We start from the raw sequence: 21,515 nt of genomic DNA on the forward strand, positions 1-21,515 counted from the left end.
AAAATAAAAAATTTATTGTATGATTAATATAAAAAATTTAAGATTTGTAGTATATAATTAAAAATATTGTATATACAACCACATTAAACTAATAAATTAATAATTTTATAGGGATATTTAACTATAAAAATGTGAATTTGAATATAAGACATATTATTTATTTATTTATTTTTAATATATAAAATTCCAATTATTAACTTATTAAAAAATATACAAAATTCCACGTATCCGTGGATGCATACCCATTAATTATCATCTATAATTTTCTAGTCAATGATAAAAGTCTTACACACTCCCTTTCCTAACAAGTGGTGGGAAGTTGCATGGTATGTAGGAAGACACGTTGCTAAAATAAGCTCAATCATTTTTCTACTTATTTCTCATTCCCTTCCATTTTAAAGTTCATCTCTCAATCCACTTCATTTTTTCCACCTCTCAATCAAGTAATCTCTCTCTAAATATTCTCAGATCTCTTATTCTCTCCATCCCTCTTGTGTTGTCTCTAATTTTCTAAATATTATTATCAGGTTCTCTTTACTAGAAGATAAAATCATCATTTGTTTGCTTACACCTATACTTATTGGTAATGTTTTTTACTTCGTATATATTGGCAAATTCTTACCCTTGAGTTTTAGTTGGATACCAATACCTTAATGTTAATTAATATAAAATTTTAAATTTTTTAAAATAAAATAATAATAAGAAATAATGTGGCATTGAATATCTTCATTTGATTGGAAGAAGGTACCAGTACCCAACCAAATTCAAGGGTACAGAAGTGTTAACCATTTTAATTTTGTGTTACCGCTAAATTTTTAGATTTTATCATAAATTTTTATTCATCATTTTCAGGCAGGTTTTCGGTGAGAGTATAGTCTCCTCACGTATTTCCGGGTAATTTATTTATTTCTTTTGTAAATATTTCTTTTGTTTTCTTGCAGTGAGTATTACTTTTAGAGGTTAAAGGTAGTGCACTGACAGTGTAAAAAAGTTTTACACTGTCATCCAATAGAAACAAATCGTTTTGCCATGTCATATAAGTTTTTTTTTAAATTACAGTCTGACTTGTCCTGATTCATGGTCGTGATTGGTTGATAGTGTAAAACTTTTTTACACTGTCAGTGCATCACCCATTTTCTCCTACTTTTATACTTTTATTTGAATTTACAATTAAATTCAATTTTAAATTAATTTAATTTTTGTTTTTAATTTGTTTAAAATAAAGTAAACATGAAATTATAATTATTTTAATATATTTAAATAAAAATTAGCCGCATCTTAAATTTGAGAATATAAAGGCAGATTATTTTCTTCTTTTGAAAATTAATATTAATTTAGAATATTTAAAAAAAAACAATATATAAGATAATATTTGTGACTAACTTTAAAAATATTGTTTATATTGTCACTGTCATTAATATGAGAAATATTTTTTTTTTAAAATTGAGGAAATATACTTCTACATTTTGTTGAAAAGTTAAAAGTTTCTAATATAACTGCTTTCTTAACTAATTATTAATATATTTTTGTAAATAATATTACTTCTTGAAATTGTTTGCACTTCAAAAAATATTAAGACTGATATGCGTGGATGCGTACCCATTAATTAATCATTTTTCTACTGCAAAATTTTATGATAAAGTCACACAATTAACTTTTTTATGAAGTCATTAATCGATTAATCTGACTAATGAAAAGCAATGTTGATTTATTCAGAACCACATATAATTATACGGTACATTTAATATGTATCCTCATATCTATTAATATTGTATTTAAATTTCTAACAAATTTAAAGCACAAAAATTATTCTAATATTTATATTATTTTCTAATTTTAATTCTTTTTATTAACAAAAATTACCACCATAATAAAAAAAAAATATAAATAAATTTGCTTTTTTAATCTCAAATATATTGGCTGATAAATTTATTTAATTACGATAAAAAATAAATTAGTTAAGTAAAATTGTTATTTAAATTGTAAAATCACTTTTGTCAAATAAAAATTATTATAAATTATTGTCTCATTTAAAATCAAATAAATATTCTTTTAATTTGTATATAATTTTATTTAAAAAAATTTACGATAAATTTCTTGCTCATGTCACATCCTTTGTTATTTTATTGACAAATTAAAATGACTTCACCAAAAAAATCAATTGTCAATTGTGTGACTTCACCATGAAAGCTCTTTTTCTATTTTTTTCTCCTTTTCTATTTCTTTCTCATTCTCTCCCATTTTAAACTTCATCTCTATCAATCATACTTTGTGTGCCCTCTAAACCTTTTCTCATTCCGCTTTATTTCTTCCATTTCTCAATCAAGTAATCTCTTAACTTGCATAATTTTTGTTGTCTCTAATTTTCTAAATATTATTATCAGGTTCTCTTTTCTAGAAGATAAAATCTTCACTTGTTTGCTTACACCTATACTTATAGGTAATTTCCTTTTCTCTTTCTACATTTTTTTTATTCTTTTTTGAGTGAAAAATCTTTTACTTCATATTTTAATTGTGGTACCTCTAATCTGTTAGATTTTATCCTAATTTTTATTTTCATTTTCAGGTTTGGTGAGAAATTATTGTCTCCTCACATATTTACTGGTAATTTAATTCTCTCTTTTGTGAATATTTCTTTTATTTTCTTCTAGTGAATACTAATTTTCTACTTTTATTTGAATTTTCAGTTACATTCAATTTTAAATTAATTGGTCTTTTATTTTTATATTATTAAAAATATATATTTATTCAATTATTAAAAGTAAACATAAAATTGTAATTATTTTAATATCTTTAAATAAAAATTAGCCGCACCTTAAATTTGAGAATATAAAGGAAATATATGGTACAAACTCCAAATCCACCATGATATTACATTCTTCTTTTGAAAATTAATATTAATCTAGAATATTAAAAAAAAATAAAAAATATTATTAATTTTGTAACACAATGGCTAACTTTAAAAATTTTGTTTATATTGTTACTGTCATTAATATGAGAAAGAATAATTTTAAAAATTAAGAAAATATACTTCTACAAAAGTTAAAAGTTTTTTAATATAATTGCTTTATTAACTAATTATTAATAAACTTTTGTAAATAGTATTTTTGCTTGAAATTTTTTCACTTAAAAAAAATTATTTTATAATGAAAATAACATTTCATTATAATCAGAATACTACTTTTAATCATATATCAAACCCTTTAATATGAGCGCTCTGTTAGGGTTTGGGAAAACCCTAGTTTTCAAAAAAGGCAAGTCCTTGGAGGAGAAAGACCAGTTGGTTCAGAGTGCCAAGCGTGCGAAGGAGACTGAGAACAGTAGTAAGGTTGCAGATGGAATGGTCATGGAAAGTGTGATGAACGAGATGTTGCATGCATTGAAAGCCGTAACTATCACCACAACGAGTAGGTCTTACAAAGATACGGTTTTAGATGGCAATGGTGTCGAGACTAAGGATGCAGAGGAGAAGAGTGTTGGCATGGAAAGTGATGATGAGGAAGACGACGAGTTTGTGGAAGCAATAACAGTGGAGGATCAAAAAATTGGAAGGTACGACGGTCCCTTGTTTATTTTATCCCTTGTTTATTTTATCCAAAACTAAGGAGAAAGGAATCCATAAGCCATGGAAGAAAGGTTGAGAGGTTTTATAGTTAAGTTGTTGGGTAGGAGAATCAGTTACAAGGCATTAGAGACAAGGTTGAAGCACATGTGGGTGAAAAAAAGGAATAATAATAATTATTGACCTTAGTAATGATTATTTTCTTGTTACCTTTTCCCACGAGCAAGATCATGCGGTAGCAACATTGAATGGGCCTTAGTTTATATACGATCATTATCTTACAGTCAAGGAATGGTGTCCAAACTTCCACCCTCAAAGTGATACAATTAAGAATGTTGTGGTGTGGGTGAGAATTGCAGAGCTGCCGATTGAATATTACGACAGTGGAATTCTACATAACATTTGCAACAGAATTCGAAAGACAGTTAAGATGAACAAGAATACGATCATGCACGAATGGGGGAAGTATGCTAGGATATGTGTGGAGGTTGATCTAACCAAGGCGTTATTGGCAACCTTCATGTTAGGTGTACGACAATACCACATTGAGGGATGTCTTGACAAGCTAAAATCTAATACTGGAGGACTTGCATGTGAGGGAGGAGTGAGGGCTGGGAACCAGACAATTGTGGGAGGTCAGCTTGGAGAAATGAGCAATGGACCTTGGAAAGTGGTTCAAAAACAGCGTAAAACCTGAGTATTAAAGGACAAAGGCAGTTGAATGGTGCTGGAATGGTGAGACAAGGGCCTGATGTGGTGGTGGTGGATAGGCAGCAACAAGGGTCACGTTTTTCTGCATTAAATCAGGCGGACGAGGTTTTTGTATGTGGAGAAGCCAATGTGGAGGTGAATAGTGAGCCAATCATAGAGATAGTTCAATTGGGGGAACATGTGATATCTAAGAAGGTTCAGCTTGTCAAGATAATTAATGCTCAGAAGCAAAAAGAGGATGAGACTGTTAGTATGAGACAAAGCCTGGAAAGGAATAAAGCAACAACAAGAATAACGAAAGATCCTCCAAGCAAATCAAAGGGTTTAAAAGTGGATAGTGGTGGTCAAAATATTAATCATGAAAAAAGCAAAAGAGGTATCAATCTTAGGGCAAGGGTCACATGTAGCTTTAAAGGGAAGATAGTGAGTAAGAATGTTGGGCGTAATGCTATGGAGAATAACATAGGTGTTATGGAAGCAAGTAAACTGGCGGCATTATTTAAGAACCAATTCAAGCCAATGAGGCATTGTCACAACGATATGCAACATGAAGAAAACAGGAGCATTAGAGCCACAAGCTACCAGGGTGGGCCAGTTTTGGAGCTACTCCAAAATGATGATACTTATAAGGCCAAGCCACCAGATGTTAGTAAAGGCCTGCATTATGCAGGCCTGGGGAAATACAGCCTCGGCGCAAGTGAGATTTTGGAGCCCAGGTCGGATCAACTTCAAGAAGTCATAGAATCTACACCGATTTCTTCGAATACGGAGGTTGTAAAGGAAAATCTTGATGGAGAGTTGTAGTGAGGCTGGTTGTTAACTCTAAATAATCATTGTTTATGATGAATACACCAAAAAGCATACTTGTGTGGAATTTCCGTGGAGCAGCTAACAAGAATTTTTATCGTTATTGCACTGAATATGTAATTAAATGGAGACCTTTGTTACTGGTAATTATGGAAAAACGATGCCAGGCTGAGGTTGAAGAAAGCCTTTGAGTTGCTAGGGTATGATGGTTTTGTTACGTCTGATAATATGGGATATGCTGGTGATATCGTTATTGGTTGGCGTTCAAATTCCATTGATGTTCAGCTAGTGGAATAGTCTCTACAGTATGTGCATCTATAAGTGAACTACACTAGTTGTGCTAAATGGTTATTTACTACACTATACGCAAGCCCAACATAGGTGAATTAGAGCATTCTTTGGGATAACTTAAGAGCTATTGCTTGACATATGACGGAGGCCTAGGAGATTTTAATGACATTATGTGTGCAGATGAGAGGAGAGGTGGGGCACCCGTGAGCCTTAATAAGTGTGGAAAATTCAGGAAAGAGTGGATAGATGTTAGCTAATGGATGCATGGTTTGGGGTGCTAAATATACTTGGAGAGAGCTTATGTATCATGGAGGGAAAAGGATTTGGGAAAGGCTTGATAGAGCCCTTATAAATGACAACTAGAGACTTATGTTCCCCGACGGTTATGTTAAGGTGCTTTCGCAGTTGAGTTTTTTGTATCATCACCCTTTGTCGTTATCTCCCTTCGATGGTTCACATGTGTGTCCTCCAAATCTATTTAAGTTTAAGAGTGTGTGGCTACTCGAGGATAGCTACTATACTATGCTAAGAAGCAATTGGGATCCAGGCTCAACTATTTGGCAGAATCTTCATACAATACATACTAATAGTGTGGAGTGGAAGCTTACTAGTTTTAATCAAGTTCGTAACCTTAAAAAAGAACTGGTAGCGCGGCTGGGTGGTATTTAGAAGCGCATTCAAGCTAGAATTTTCCATTGAGGACTCGGTGCGCTTGAGCTTCGTTTACAGGCTGAGTTGGATGCTAAATTGTAGCCGGAGAAATTCATGTGGCATCAGTGTTCCCGTGCAAAATGGTTGCGGGATGGTGATATGAATACTCGGTATTACCATATCAAAGAGGTTATGCTACGTCGACAGAAAAATATATTAATGCTGTGGACTGATAATGGTGAATGGATTGAGGATGCTAGTTTGCTCAGTAATATGGCGACGACGTTCTACAAGAAGTTGTTCTCGTTAGATCAGAGGTAGGATGTGAGAATTGCCACAAGGTCTTATTGTAGATGAAGAAGTTAGAAAAGCTGTTTTTAATATGCATCCGCAGAAAGCGCCAGGGCAATATGGATTTCCCACTGATTCTTATAAAAAATCATGGGATATAGTTAAGGATAACGTGTGTTGAAAGAAATGAATTAAATGGATATCTACCTTATTCCAAAAGTCTCGCATCCAGAGCTTATTAGCCAGTTCAGGCCAATATCTTTGTGCAACTCCATTTATAATGTGGTCACGAAGTGGTTAGTTGACAAATTGGAAGATTGTATGACGTTACTCATATCCCCTTACCAAACGGAACGTACACGAGAATATTACTATTGCGTAGGAAATGGTGAACACTATGATGAAAGCAAAGGGATGTAATAGTTACTTTGTAATTAAAGTGGATCTTTCAAAAGCATATGATAAATTAAACTAGAATTTTATAGAGCATGTGCTTGTTAAATTTGGTATTCCGGGTAGTATGTTGAATGTGATACTGCATGCAATTTCAGCTGTGGAAATGAAAGTGAAATGGAATGGTGCTAGAAGAGAGTTCTTTTGTGTGCTGAGAGGTATCAGGCTGGGTGATCCAATATCGCCGTATTTGTTCGTGTTGTGCATGGACAAGCTCTCGCATCTTATCAGTGAAGAAGTGAATGAAAGTAGATGGAAAGCTCCTAGGGCTGGTAGAAATGGTCCAGTTATCTCCCATCTGATGTTTGTGGATGACTTATTACTGTTTGGCGAAGCTAATATGGTCCAGATTAGGTGTGTTATGCGAACTTTGGAGGTTTTCTGCAAGGCTTCAGGCCAACAAATGAGTAATGAGAAGACTAGTATATTGTTTTTGCCTAACTTGAGTAGAAGAAGTAAAGAGGATATCCTTCGCATTTCTGGTTTTCGTGAGACCAATGTCCTTAGAAAGTACCTTGGAGTGCCTCTCACCGGTAAAGCTCCCAAGAGAAAAGATTTTGAGTACGTCGTTGACCAAGTAAAGGTTAAGCTCGTGAAGTGGAAGGAAAAGCAACTTTCTTTTGCGGGGAGAATAATGTTGGCTAAGAGCATTTTGGAGGCCATACCAATTTATCCTATGATGAAGCGTATGCTTACAAAAACTAGTGTAGAGGAAATTCATAAGATTCAGCGGCAGTTTATATGGGGGGATACGGAGTTTCGACGGAAGTATCATGCAGTGGGTTGAGAGATGATCACTCAACCGAAAATCCTTGGTGGATTGGGGCTTCGGCGACTTCATGTAATGAATAAGGCATGTATTATGAAGCTAGTCCATGGACTGCAGACTACTTCACAAGACTTGTGGTGTCAAGTTCTTCATGGAAAATACCAGTGAAATAACTGCGGTAATTATATGGAAGTGCGGCCTATTGATTCTCATTTATGGAGAAGTATAATCAAGTTATGGCCTTTGATGGAATATTATAAGTAATGGCTAGTTAGAGATGGGGGAACCATTTAGTTGTGTTATGATACGTGGATTACCGCAGGTATTAAGCTGGCTGAGATATCGCTGGATATACCAGCAAATTGCAATAATGCAAAGCTGGCCGATGTTGTTCTTGACGGACAATGGAATTGGAGTATGCTACAGTGGATTCCTGCATGATTCTTAGGAAAAATAAGCGTTATCCTGGCTCCACGTGACAATTACAGTGCTGATGAGAGGGTGAGCTGGGATACGGATCCAAAACAGACCTCTATTGCTAACATGTACTACAAAATGTGCAACTTTCAGCAATAGGCAGAGAAACACGACTTGGATTTGGATATGGCGGCTAAAATCCCCAGAGCAGGTTCGGGTGTTTGTTTAGAAAGTTAAGCATAATCGATTGCTCACTAATGTACGGAAGCACCGTATGGGACTTGGCATACGCAATTGTGACTACTGTCATGGCTTCCCGGAAACTGCTCTTCACGTGGTGCAGGACAGTAAATTGGCGTATCAATTTTGGTGCAGTATTGTCCCAATTACGAAAAGGTATAACTTTTTCATGTGTAACCTGTCGTCATGGATGAACAGGAATTTATGCAATAAACGAAATCTTGGTTGGCCAGAAAATTGAGACATATTTTGGGCGAATGCTTGCTATATGCTGTGGATGTGGAGGAATAAAGAGAAGTTTAATGAAGGTTTCGTTCGGCCGCATAATCAGGTGGAGAGAGTGGGGAGGGTGATTGGATGTTATGAGATATCAGATGGAATTATGCAAGACTGTTGTACGGGAAGAGAAATTACTATGAAAATTCACTTTGTCCCTCCTAAAAGTGGGTGGATTTGCATTAATATCGATGGAGCTTGTAAAAATGGTATTATTGGTTGTGACGGTGTGATTCGAGGGGGTGTCAGTGAATGAATTAATGGGTTTGAAATTTATTGGGAGAGGGGACCCTTATCTCGATGAACTATGGGGTCTCTATGAAGAGTTGCAGCTTGCTAGGAATACACACTTTTGTAAGGTAGAGCTGAGGGTGGATTCATTGATAGTGGTTCAGAATGTCAAAGAGATGAGACTTATCCATCTAGGACGGAATAATCTCGCGACCAAGATAATTAGTATGTGGGATCTAGACTGGGAGTTGGAAATCGTCCATGTTCATAGGAAAGTTAATCAAGTGGTTGATGCACTGACAAACCATAGTTTTTTCCTGAAGGAAGAGTATAGCATTTTCACGGATTGTCCTATTAATTTTGAGAATATTCGTAGAGCAGATTATAACAACATTAATATTCATAGAGTTACTTGTCTGTAGTTTTCTTTCTCCGGGCATTTATCCCTCTCTCTAATAAAAATAAAAATAAAAAGAAAAGAATATTACTTTTAATCTATATTCTTTTTATTAAAAAATATTAAACATTTGACTATGGAAAAAAATTCATAGATTCTTATCCATGAGAATTAAAAGAAGATATTTCTTTTAACTTTATTTTTTTAAATTTTTTTTATAATTTTTTTTAAATGTTACGAACTTTTTCAAATTCCTTTTTTTATAAATTGAAAGATTAATTTTGATAAGTAATGACATAAACATGTATTTATTAATAGGCTCACAAACGCTTTAAAAAACATAGGAAATTATTTTATGCCTTTATATAGTGGAAAACACCCATAATATTCCCAAAATACCTTTCAGATATGCATATTCGAAGACACTCTTATTACGTTCTTATCACCTTTCAGATATGCATATGCCTTTAAAATTTCAGGTGTTTTTTCGGATATGCATATCCGAAAAAACGCATTTAAAAAAAATGGAATATTGGTTAATTTGGATATGCATATCTGAAGTATTTAATATTAAAAAAAAGTTTATTTTATTTTGAAATAATATTTATTTTATAATATAATTATATAATAATTAGAGTGAGTTATTATTAATAAAGAATAACTTAAATACAAATGGTTATAAATAAGGAATAGAAGATTAAATAAAATTTTAATTTATATAGGAATATTTTAATTTATAAGCATTATAATTTTTAATTTATATTAATTTTTTAATTAATTTTATATGAGAATAATGTGTTGATTTAAATATTTAATTAATTATATATTTTGATAAAAATGGTTTATATTTAATTATATATCTTGATTAAAATGGTATGTATTTAATTATATATTTTGATTAATACAATTAATTCATCTTGATTTTAATTTTTTTAACAAATATTGAGTTTTTTCGAATATGCATATTCGAAAAATTCTAAGACAAAAAATTGAGTTATTTCTGATGTGCATCTCCAAAGTCACCTCTTTTCAAAAAAATCTATTCAGATATGCATATCCGAAATCACCATTTATATAAAAAAGTGTGTCTTCGATGCACATCCAAAAAATAGAAGTATTTTGAAGATTTCGCCGCGAGTATGTAAGAAGACATACGAATGCATAAAGAAATTACCAAAATATATATCAAAATTTTTTTTAAAAAAATAACTTTTTAAAAAGTAATCCTTTTATCAATAAATTTAAGAGTATATAAATGTTGGTTTGTTGATACTTTGAATACATCAATAAAAAGTATAAAATAAAGTTCTCAGAGAATTGTCAACAACCGGATTTCACATATAAAGGAGATTCGTTCCTCTTTGAGGAAGTATGTCAGGCACGTTTTTACGGTAAATATCATACCTAGTAACATCACCAAAACTTTGGAAGAGAGCCAAAATTCAAAATCACCTCCATTAAAGACGACACTAAAATTATCCCTCACAACAATGATTTTATGGTCATTATTGGTGCAATATTACGATGGAATATAAAGCGAGAGTACCAATCGACCTTAAAAGCTTGACAAAGGTTTTATTCTGGAGCACCTTTTAAGGGATTCAGCTTGACCCAGACAACATCAGAGCATTCCAAGATTCTTTGATTAGTCTGTCAGATAAACATGTATATATAACAATCGAAACAACATTAGGCTCACAGGAAAGCGTAAAAACAATCAAAGTAAGGTATCTCGTGGTGGATGCCTTGTTTCCATACAATGCCATCCTAGGAAATCCTGCCTTCAACTTGCTACGGATGGTCATGCCTACCCTTTAAATAAGTTTCAAGTATCGCGTTGTCATAAACATTGCCCTAAGCCAGAAGCACGAGAGGAAGATGTCACAAGATGGAACCCTAGATTATTTACCTAAAATAAAAGGCTCACTCCCACGAAGGATTTGAAAGAAGTCCGGATTGGGCCTTTGAAACATCAAGTGACCAAATTAGGCACCTCCTTATATATTTCTAAGGAGGGAGAGCTGGTCGCCCTACTAAGGAGGAACATATACTTGTTCGCCCATGAGTCTTCAAATATGCCAAGAATAGGTACAAGAGTGGTCTGACATCGCCTCGCAATTGACCTCGCAGTAAAAGCATTATCTTAGCGGAATTAGATCTTGATGGATTATATGGATGCGACCAAGAAAACATTCATGTACAATCACATAAATTATTGCTTCAATGTCATGCCATTTGGGCTAAAGAATTAGGAGCCATTTAACAAAGAATCATGGACACAGTATTCTCTAAATAGATAGGGAACAACCTGGAGGTATACATTGATGACATTATAGTAAAGACCTTAAAAGGGAAGAGTCATGCAACAAACCTATAAGATATCGTTGAGTCAGTCAAAAACTACAACATGCATTTGCTAAGTGCTCCTTTGGCATACAAGATCAAGTTTCTAGGTTTTGTATTAACCAAGAGGAGGTATAAATGTGAACCCAAATAAGTGTTAGACCATCAGTGACACGAGAAGCCTTATGCACGTTAAAAAGGTTCAACAACTAACGTGGCATTTATCTTCCCCATCTCTTTTCCTTTCTTGTCCAGATGACAATGCTTTTCATTTATTTGCCACTTTGAAGAAAAAGGAGATGTTCACTTGGACGAGCAAGTGCGAAGAGGCATTCCCAAAATTAAAGGTCTTCCTGACATCGTTGCCCATCTTGACTCGCCTAATAGTAGTTTCTCCCTTCTACCTCTATTTGTTTGTTACTAACCATGCGATGAGTTTGATGCTCGTCCAAGATATAGATAAAGTTGAGCGATATGTCCATTTTGTGAACTAAGTATTTAAGGGTGTTGAGGCTCGATATCAAAATTTTGAAAGACTCGGTGGTCGTGATAACTACAAGAAAACTCATACCCTACTTTCAGGGGCATCGCGTTATGGTGAAAACCAACTACCACATTCAAGAGGTCTTGAAGAAGTCAGGTCTAGAAGGAAGGATACTATCTTAGGCAGTGAAACTATTTAAGTACGAAATTCCGTATATACCCCTCATTTAACCATTATAGAGACTTCGTTCATAATGGTATACGAAAAGGACATCATGCTACCTGTTGAAATAAACACACCCACTTGGTGGCGCTCTCTATATAATGCGAAAGAGAATGAGGCAGGGATTAGATGCGCAATCGACCTAATTGACGAGAAGAGGGATGTTGCTCACATGAAGGTATATTTTTCCAAGGAAACAACATCCAGAATGTACAACTCAAAAGGGGTTTTTAAGGGAAATGCAAGAAGGAGAACTAGTACTTAGACATGTTGTTGTTCCCATCATGTAGGTGAAACTATAACTCAATTAGGAAGGACCAACAACATATGTCAAAAACTACCTCACGGAACCTACAAGATTGAAGAGCTGGTGGACGACTCATCCCCAGAACATGGAACTCTATTATCGTGTGATATTACTATAGTTAATTGTTTTTTGGTTATGTCTTTAAATACAAAAGGCATTTGGCCTATCAATTTGGGAATCTCTTTGAAAATATTATTGTTATTTACAATCGGTTATTTCGTTCCTAAGTTGACATGAATATCAGGCTTTTACATGAATATCCTTGCCACCCTCTAAAAGATAATCTAAACGTTGAACTTTCAAAGGAGGATCATTCCCGCCCTTAAACAACTTAAAGTCTTGCATGAGGGAATCAACTCAAAGCCTCGCATGAAGGACTTAACTTAGAGTATCACCAGAGAGATGCAACTTAAGGTCTTACTTAAGAGACTCGAATTAAACTCTTGCCCTAAGGGAATAAACTTAAAGTTTCTCTAAAGGGACTCAATAAAGACCCTCACCCGAAGGACTCAACTTAAAGTCTCACCTAAGGGACTCAATTGAGAGTCTTGTCTCAACAACTTAAGCTAAACAATTGAAATAACTTTGTATTTTATAAAGACATCGTGTTTGAGAGATTGTCTATTGGAATAAGTGTAAAAGTCCCCTAGAGGAGGTACCCTAACTCTTAAGACATGCGAGGTGGAACATCTCCCACGCGAGAGACTCCATGGCCTCCCATTTATTGGGATGGGATCTCATTTCTTGATTTGGTCTCCCACTCTATGGGTGACTCGCTCGATTCGTGAGAATGTGAATGCTGACGTGTCCTAGCCCAACAATAGTTAGGATATGGAAGTTAAAAAAGGAAAGATCACATTCTCCTGAATAATAGGAAATTAGTTGTTCACTCTCCATATTCTTAGGAGCGATTATTATTATATTGGAGCTTGAGGTCCAGGTCTAAAGATTTATAATAAATACCTCAACCCTAAGGTTGAAGCGAATCCTGTTCATTATGCAAAGCACCATATACAAAGCTTCTCACCATTCCCGCGTCTGCTTCCTCTAATACACAACAACCATAAACACCTCTGGAAGCCCTACACAACAAAGGATTGTCTTGTATTTTACTTTTGGCAAACAAACAAACTTGCAAACAAACTAATGAAAAAAGGTGTCATCCATCAGTGCAACGCTCAAATAAAATAACCAGTCAAAAACTAGTCCCACTCTATTTTTAAATCGACAACTAAAGGCCCCAAAAGTACATCGAGCAAACTAAAAAAGCCACAATATATGCCATACCAAGGTTACAAGAACAACAAAACAAGAACGACCAAAGAAAGAACAAACAAAATATGTAAATTGAGTCCCAAGATAGTCTAATACAAAACCATTGGTCCAAAAAAGAGAGAAAGTTGAAACAATAAAATTCATTGCAATGACAATGCAAACACCGTGGAAAATGGGAAGAGGCTAAAACTTAGCCCAAAAGGAACCACCATTAGTAGAAAAAATACTCTAAAAAAACCACCAAAAAACGTCACTGAAAGGTAAAAGACTCTCAATATGCTATTGGCTAAAACAAACAATAATGTTCTTAAGCCGAATGGAGAAAACACAAGAGTTTCGTAGTGGACCTACCAATATTCCATCTCCATGATGTGAAAATGATCTAATCTTCCATATCCTTTACACCAGTTGACGAATCTGCAAAAATTGATATCATTATGGGATTTTCTTAACGACCACACTATCGAATATCAAATCATAAAAACCCACCTCTTATGATGAACATGCCTCCCAATGACCTAAACACCTTAAAAAGAGTCGGAAGGTCCTTAGGAAGAGCTAACTATAACCCCAACCACGTAAAAAATATATACTAAACTGATGCACACATTCTGCATGTTACAAACAAATAAGAAATAAACTTGATAGACCCTTAAACAGTAGACACAAAATAACTTATGAGTCAACCAACACCCTCCGCTTATGCAAGATCTCTCTGATATGAATCTTATCTTGAAAAAATTGTTAATAGTTTAAAAAGTTTCAATTACTCCAAAATATGGAAAGGGCCGACTCCATAGAATTGAGCAACAACTCACTTGGAAGATTGCACATATGATGAGGTAAGTAAGTTAAGGCTAAAGAAAAATATTATTCTCATTCAGTTTGATAAAAAGCCTATTTATTAATGAAAAATTCGATAAATAGATTGAAATGTAAGAATAGAACAATAACGGTTTCTTCGACGGGGGCTTGGGTGGAAAATGTTTGGATTTGGGAGGTGAAGCTTAAGCCTGAGAGGTTGTTACGGGCGGAGGAAGAAATTGAGTTGGAATCTCTCTATTCCGTTATGCAGGATGTTCAGATTTATCAGCAAATGAAGGATTCTTTTATGTGGTGGAGGAGCAATAACGGTTTCTCGGTTAAAAGTAGTTATCAAGGTTTAGAAGCTGCTTTTGGTTTGAAGGTGCGGATTGATGAGTGCTACTTTCAGTTGTTGGATCTGCTTTGGATAACAAATGTGCCTAGCAAAATTCTAGTTTTTGGATGGAGATTTTTGTTGAACAGGTTAGCTAGTCAGGAGGCTTTGTCATTTAGAGGGATCGTCAGTGGATCTAACTCTCTTGGATGTCCCCTCTGTTCTATTTATTCAGAAATTATTCCCCATCTGTTCTTCGACTGTTTTATGCCTTTTTATGTTCGAGAGCAAATTTACGAGTGGATGAAACTGTAGTTTCAATTTGAGTTAGATGCTTCTGGTAGTAATCTCAGCAGTTTTAGTTTTTTGCTAAAAGGAAGGATGAACAAGAGCAATCGTCTCTTGGTTTGGCTTTCGGTTTGTTGGGCTATTTAGCCAAGTAGAAATGAGGTTGTCTTTCAACTAGTGGTTGTGCGGGCTAGTGAAGTGGTTGATAGGGCTAAAGTGTTGGCTTGGAACGTTTGTTGCCAAAACCAAAGGTGCAGATGGTTTAATTTGGTCTGATTGGTGTTCTAATCCTTTGGATTGTCTTGTGAATCATTGACTTATCCCTTCTATTTTAGGCTTTGATTCAGTTGACACTCTTATAGTTCTTTTCTCTTATATGGTTGAGTACCCATTGTACTCTTTCTATTAATACAAATTTTGCCTATAAAAAAAAAATACAACATCACATGTCTCTCTTACATTAACCTCTACACATCTTTAAGTATTTTGCAATAAATTGCATTAAAATTAAATATATAAATTATTATCATATTTATATTTATATATACCAATAGTTTATCTTTAATCTATACTACTATTATTTTGGATATATAACTTGTACTACTATTTTAAATTTAAATCATAACACACAAAAATGAATCAATGCCCTTTAAATTTATATATACATATATGTTTAAGTGAATTGCTCAATGCCCTTTTCATTATTATTGTATGAATCAGTATTACAATAGTTTATTTGCGCGGAGATAAAAATAACAACAACATCTATGTTTATATTCTACATAACCATTACTGCAGATATATATCCTTTCATGTGCATTACACTCATCTCAAATTCCTTTATTTTGTGGTACAGAAAAATCATGGCAGAACTTGTTGCTGGAGCATTCCTTTCGTCTTTCTTTCAAGTGATTTTTGATAGGTTGGCTTCAAGTAATTTCACTGACTATTTCCGTAGAGGCAAGCTTGACAAGTTGGTGGAGGAACTTGAGTCTACACTCGAGTCTATCAACCAAGTGTTGGATGATGCAGAGATTAAACAATACCAAATACCAAATGTCAAGAAGTGGCTTGGTGATGTTAAACATGCTATGTATGAGGCTGACCAACTCTTGGATGAGATTGCCACTGATGCACCATTGAAGAAGATAAGAGCTGAATCTCAACCTACTACCAGTAGGAATAACTATTTTGGTTATGTTTCAAGTTTTATTAATCCATTTGAATCTCGAGTCAAAGAATTGCTAAAGAATCTAAAGCATCTTGCTGAGCAAAAAGATGTGCTGGAATTGAAAAATGGATCTTTGGCTCGAAATGAAGTTGGAGTTAGTTCAAAACCTTTAGAAAGACCGCAAACTTCCTATTTGGTGGATGCATCGCAGATATATGGTAGAGATGATGAGAAAGATGAAATGATCAAATTTTTACTTTCAAACAATGGCAGTGACAACCAAACACCTGTATCTAGCATAGTTGGTCTGGGTGGGATGGGTAAGACCACCTTTGCTAAGCTTGTGTACAATGACAGTAGGATTGAGAATCATTTTGAACTTAAAGCATGGGTTTATGTTTCTGAATCTTTTGATGTTGTTGGACTCACCAAAGCAATTCTCAAGTCATTTCATTCTCCAGCTGATGATGAGTCTATTCTCAATTTACTTCAACAGAGACTACAACGCGTACTAACGGGCAAAAAATACTTGCTTGTTTTAGATGATATATGGAACGGGAATGCGGATTGTTGGGAGCAGTTACTACTTCCTTTTAATCATGGATCTTTTGGAAGTAAGATTATTGCGACAACACGTGACAAGGATGTAGCACATGTTCTGAATTCCACAAAGATATTTGAATTACAGCAATTGGAAAAAAAAGATTGTTGGAGTTTATTTGTGACACATGCGTTTCATGGCAAAAATGTGTGCGATAATCCAAACCTTGAATTAATTGGCAAAAAAATATTGGAAAAGTGTGGAGGATTGCCATTAGCTGTAAAAACAATGGGCCAACTCTTGCGAAAAAAATTCTCTCAGCATGAATGGATGAAGATATTGGAGACTGATTTGTGGCGTTTATCTGAAGGGGACAACAACATTAACCCAGTGCTGAGATTGAGTTACCATAATCTACCTTCCAATCAGAAACGTTGTTTTGCTTATTGTTCTATATTTCCTAAAGGTTATTGGTTTTATAAAGGCGATTTAATCAGGATTTGGATGGCAGAAGGTTTGCTTAAGTGTTGCAGAACAGAAAAAAGTGAAGAAGAGTTGGGTAATGAAATTTTTGGTGATCTAGAGTCAATTTCATTTTTCCAATCAACCCCCTATAGATACTTTGACATGTATGACCTTTATGGTTTAGCTCAATCTTACTTTAACATGCATGACCTTATCAATGATTTAGCTATATCAGTGTCAGGAGAATTTTGTATGCGGATGGATGAAGCTAAGGTGGAAAGTATCTCTGAAAGGACACGTCACATTAGATGGTCTCTTCAATCAAATTTTGTTGACAAATTACTAGAGCCAATTTGTGAGCTTAAGGGCCTACGTAGTCTTTTATTAAAAGGCCACTTTGGTATATTGATAAGCAGCAATGTGCAACGTGATATGTTTTCAAGACTAAAATATTTGCGAATGTTATCATTATACTTTTGCGGCATCTCAGAGCTAGTTGATGAGATAAGCAATTTAAAGCTTCTGCGTTATCTAGATCTTTCTCATAATAGAATTTCAAGGTTACCTGACAGCATTTGTATGCTATATAATTTGCAAACACTCTTGTTGGATGGCTGTTCTAAATTGACTGAGCTCCCTTCAAATTTTTCCAAACTCATCAATTTACGTCATCTTGAACTTCCCTATTCTGTAAAGAAGACACCAAAGAATATAGGAAGCCTAATCAATCTCCAGAACTTGGCTTATTTTATAGTGGAAGAGCAGAACGGATCAGATCTTAAGGAATTGGAGAAACTAAACCATCTTCGTGGAAAAGTTCATATTCAAGGGTTGGGTAAAGTCATTGATCATACAGATGTTACAACAAGAAGTTTGAAAGATAAGAAGTATTTGGAAGAAATAGAGATGACATTTGATGGCGGAAGAGAAGATGTGGATGGATCAATAGTTGAAAGCAATGTATCTGTATTGGAGGCTCTTCAACCAAATAGTAACTTGAAGATACTCTTCATCAGCAAGTACAGAGGTAATAGCTTTCCTAATTGGGTAAGTGGTTGTCATTTACCCAACTTAGTATCTCTTACACTTGAGAGCATGAACAATTTGGAGGAATGGTTATGTATTGAAGGATTTCCTTTACTTACAGAGCTTTCTATAACAAATTGTCCCAAATTGAAAAGGGTATCACTGCCTCAACACCTTCCTTCATTACAGAAATTGGAGATTAGTGGTTGCAAATTGCTGGCCGTATCAATTCCCATTTGTGATAATATCATTTGGTTAAAAATAAAGAGATGTGGTCGGATTTTGATAAATGAGTTGTCATCCAGCTTGAAATGGTGCAGCCTTCTTAAAAATCAGTACATCGAGTTCCCCATGGTTCAATTAATCAACAATCCCAATCTGAAATTTTTAAAGTTGGATTTCAAGGACTTTGTAGAATGTCCCTCTTTGGATTTGTGTTGTTATAATTCTCTTTGGGAATTTTCAATAACAGGATGGAAGTCCTCCTCCTTGCCTTTTTCACCACACTTGTTCACCCTTCTTAATGCTCTAGGGCTGTCTAATTGTCCAGAATTAGAATGTTTTCCTATGGGAGGTTTCCCTTCCAACTTGATCGATCTTAAAATAGTTAATTGTCCTAAATTGAAAGCTTCGAGAGAGGACTGGGGTTGTCTCCACCACAAATCTAAAGTTTATATTATTATTCACAGTTGCCCTAGTCTTGAGCACTTGCCAGAGGAGTGGGGTTCCATTTTTGATTTGGAGATTGAAGATTGTCCATTACTTAAGGAGAAGTACCAAAAGGAGGGAGGAGAACGTTGGCATACAATTAGTCACATCCATGAAGTGAGGATTGACGGTTTTGAGCAGCCTTCTTTTATTTCGGAAGAGGAAATGAGGTAAGTACAACCCATGTGTTCATTTTTTTTTTAATTTTTTATTTGCCATAATAATAAAGCTCTCTTTGCATTTGATGTTGAACAGTGACAATGACGAGTCTATGTAAGCCGATCCAATTGGCAGACGTTTCCGGACGGAGGCAGGCTTAAGTTAGTTATTTAAAATTTAGAGAATGTTTAATGTTAATTGTCCAGTTTTCACTTTTGTTGTTAAACTAACAGTTCATTTTCAAAGCCGCCACTGCATAATATATAGGCCAACTTCACTTCTCAATGTCTCTGTATTGACTTCGACTATAATAATTATTTTTCATTGATGTCAGCTATGTTTAGCAGTTATGAGTTATGTGTGTTTCTATTTTAGAGTTGTATCTAGCACATAACTCTCTCAATTTGCTATTCCATGTTCATCATCAAATGCTTTTTCTAGCATAAAACTTCTATAGTCTAATTCAAGTACTGCATTAACACAAGTTACTCAAAACCACTTCATGGCCTTTTTCATTTTCTAAACCAAATCATTTATCTTCCTTAGTACTATAATAACTTTTTCATGTTTAGTTTTTTTGGTTTACATCAATTTGATAAATATATTGTCAATCATGTTACAGATTTATCATGGAAGTCAAAGGCATGATATGTATCAGACTGTCACATTCATGAGATTTTCATTCAAAGATAGCAGGAGAGTCCGCGGTACTCCCTTAATACTTTGATCATTCACAGTTATCCGTTACTTAAGGAGAAGTACAAAAAGGATGGATGTGAGCGTTGGCATACAATTAGTCACATCCCTACTGTGAAGATTGACGGTATTCAGCAACATTAGATTGACGGAATTGAGCAGTAGAAATGACTTCTTTGTCACAGGCAAGTACAACCCATGTGTTCATTTTTTCTTTGCTAGTAACTGTGATATTTTCCATAATAATCTAACACTATATGTATTTGATGTTGAACAGTGGCAACTCTATGTGACCTCTTTCTTGCAAGTCAGCCTCAAAGATCTTGCACTTCCTACCACTTTCTTAATCTTTTAAATCTACTGTTTGTATATTCCTTCCTAGTTCATACACTGGAAGTTGAGTTTCTGTCATACGTCTTTAACAATATGCTGCTATATAGTACTGTTTTAATTTTTTTAAGGCTAAACCCTTTCAATAGAAAATGAGATAGCAAAGCTTACAAAAGAAAATGCAACCTCTCCTCTTAAGATTTTCATCTATTGCAAACTGTGTTGCAACTTGGAATTTCATGAACTGATTGAAAGTATTTTCCAGCTCTGTTGTTTTGTATTGGTATTTTTTTAAATTTTGGAGCTGTTCCATTCATAATTTTCACGCCCCTTATGTAATGTTGGATCGATAATCTTTCTTTTGTGTGTCGGTCATTCTTTATCTTCGATGGAGAGGTGACCATCCCTTTTGTTTATGCTGAAAATCTAACTCAGACTTTTGTTTCTGGCCAACATCGATGCCGACCTTTATTTCATATCATGCTAAGATCGTAGGTGAAGTCTTTGGTACAGAACATGTTGTTTTCATCCACTATTGGTTGTAAATTAATATCTTTTTGTGATTGATTTGTTGGTATTCTCAAGTATATCAATCACATGACCAGAATAAGTATATCTAATCATATATCTTTCACAAAAATGATTAACTATGTTGGCAATGATAATCTTGTTGCAATTATAAATATATTTTGAATTTTTTAATGCTAAACCCTTTCAATAGAAGATGTGATAGCAAAGCTTGGAACAGAAAATGCAACCTCTTTAAGATTTTCAACTACACGAGCTATGTGTTGTTATTCAGAATTTTCATGAACCGATTTAATGTATTCTCCAACTTTGTTATTCTGTGTTGGTATTTTTTTATTCGCAATTACATGAACTGATTCAAAATATGCTTCAACTTTGTTGTAATGTGTTGTCAGAGTTTTGTTGGCACAACTAGAATGAAGGATGTCTATGAAAACTTGGATTTGTTTGTTTTCTAAAATCCTCAAATCTTTGTTGAAGTTATCCATTCATGTTTACTTGTAAAGCTTCCAAATGTTACTCTTCAAACATGAGTTCGTACACCGATGAAATGTCTCTTGACACTGATTTATGGCTAAGATAGTGACTTATATCCCCTCCAGCACTAGAGTCCTTCTTGTCGCCTTTCTTGAGCCTCACTTTCACCCTGAAGTTGTTCCTAATGTGCCTATGGAAATAACACCCCTTACAATCTGATGTAGGCTACCTTTATTAACTTTGATATTATCTTTTACAACA

General features: G+C 34.4%; 1 protein-coding gene across 4 annotated transcripts; it reads left to right on the top strand.

Annotated features, from left to right (window-relative positions):
• The first annotated feature begins 308 nt into the window (after nucleotides 1-308).
• Nucleotides 309-20,104, top strand: LOC131635452 (putative disease resistance RPP13-like protein 1). 4 transcript variants are annotated; one of them, XM_058906068.1, is made up of 8 exons: nucleotides 376-443; nucleotides 528-583; nucleotides 853-894; nucleotides 2,385-2,440; nucleotides 2,567-2,604; nucleotides 16,010-19,234; nucleotides 19,320-19,384; nucleotides 19,846-20,104. In XM_058906068.1, exons 6-7 carry the CDS (start codon nucleotides 16,017-16,019, stop codon nucleotides 19,339-19,341), a joined length of 3,240 nt encoding a protein of 1,079 aa, XP_058762051.1. In that variant the 5' UTR covers nucleotides 376-443; nucleotides 528-583; nucleotides 853-894; nucleotides 2,385-2,440; nucleotides 2,567-2,604; nucleotides 16,010-16,016; the 3' UTR covers nucleotides 19,342-19,384; nucleotides 19,846-20,104. The 4 variants fall into 4 exon arrangements, 3 of the variants coding, with proteins under 3 accessions (XP_058762051.1, XP_058762052.1, XP_058762050.1); XR_009293821.1 differs by lacking the exons at nucleotides 16,010-19,234; nucleotides 19,320-19,384; nucleotides 19,846-20,104 and adding an exon at nucleotides 3,225-16,003 and having other exon boundaries at nucleotides 309-443; XM_058906069.1 differs by lacking the exons at nucleotides 376-443; nucleotides 528-583; nucleotides 853-894; nucleotides 2,385-2,440; nucleotides 2,567-2,604 and adding an exon at nucleotides 10,075-15,404.
• The last annotated feature ends 1,411 nt before the right edge of the window (nucleotides 20,105-21,515 follow it).

Source organism: Vicia villosa, unplaced genomic scaffold (genome assembly GCF_029867415.1).
Source record: "Vicia villosa cultivar HV-30 ecotype Madison, WI unplaced genomic scaffold, Vvil1.0 ctg.001488F_1_1_2_unsc, whole genome shotgun sequence".
NCBI classification, from domain to species: Eukaryota; Viridiplantae; Streptophyta; class Magnoliopsida; order Fabales; family Fabaceae; genus Vicia; species Vicia villosa.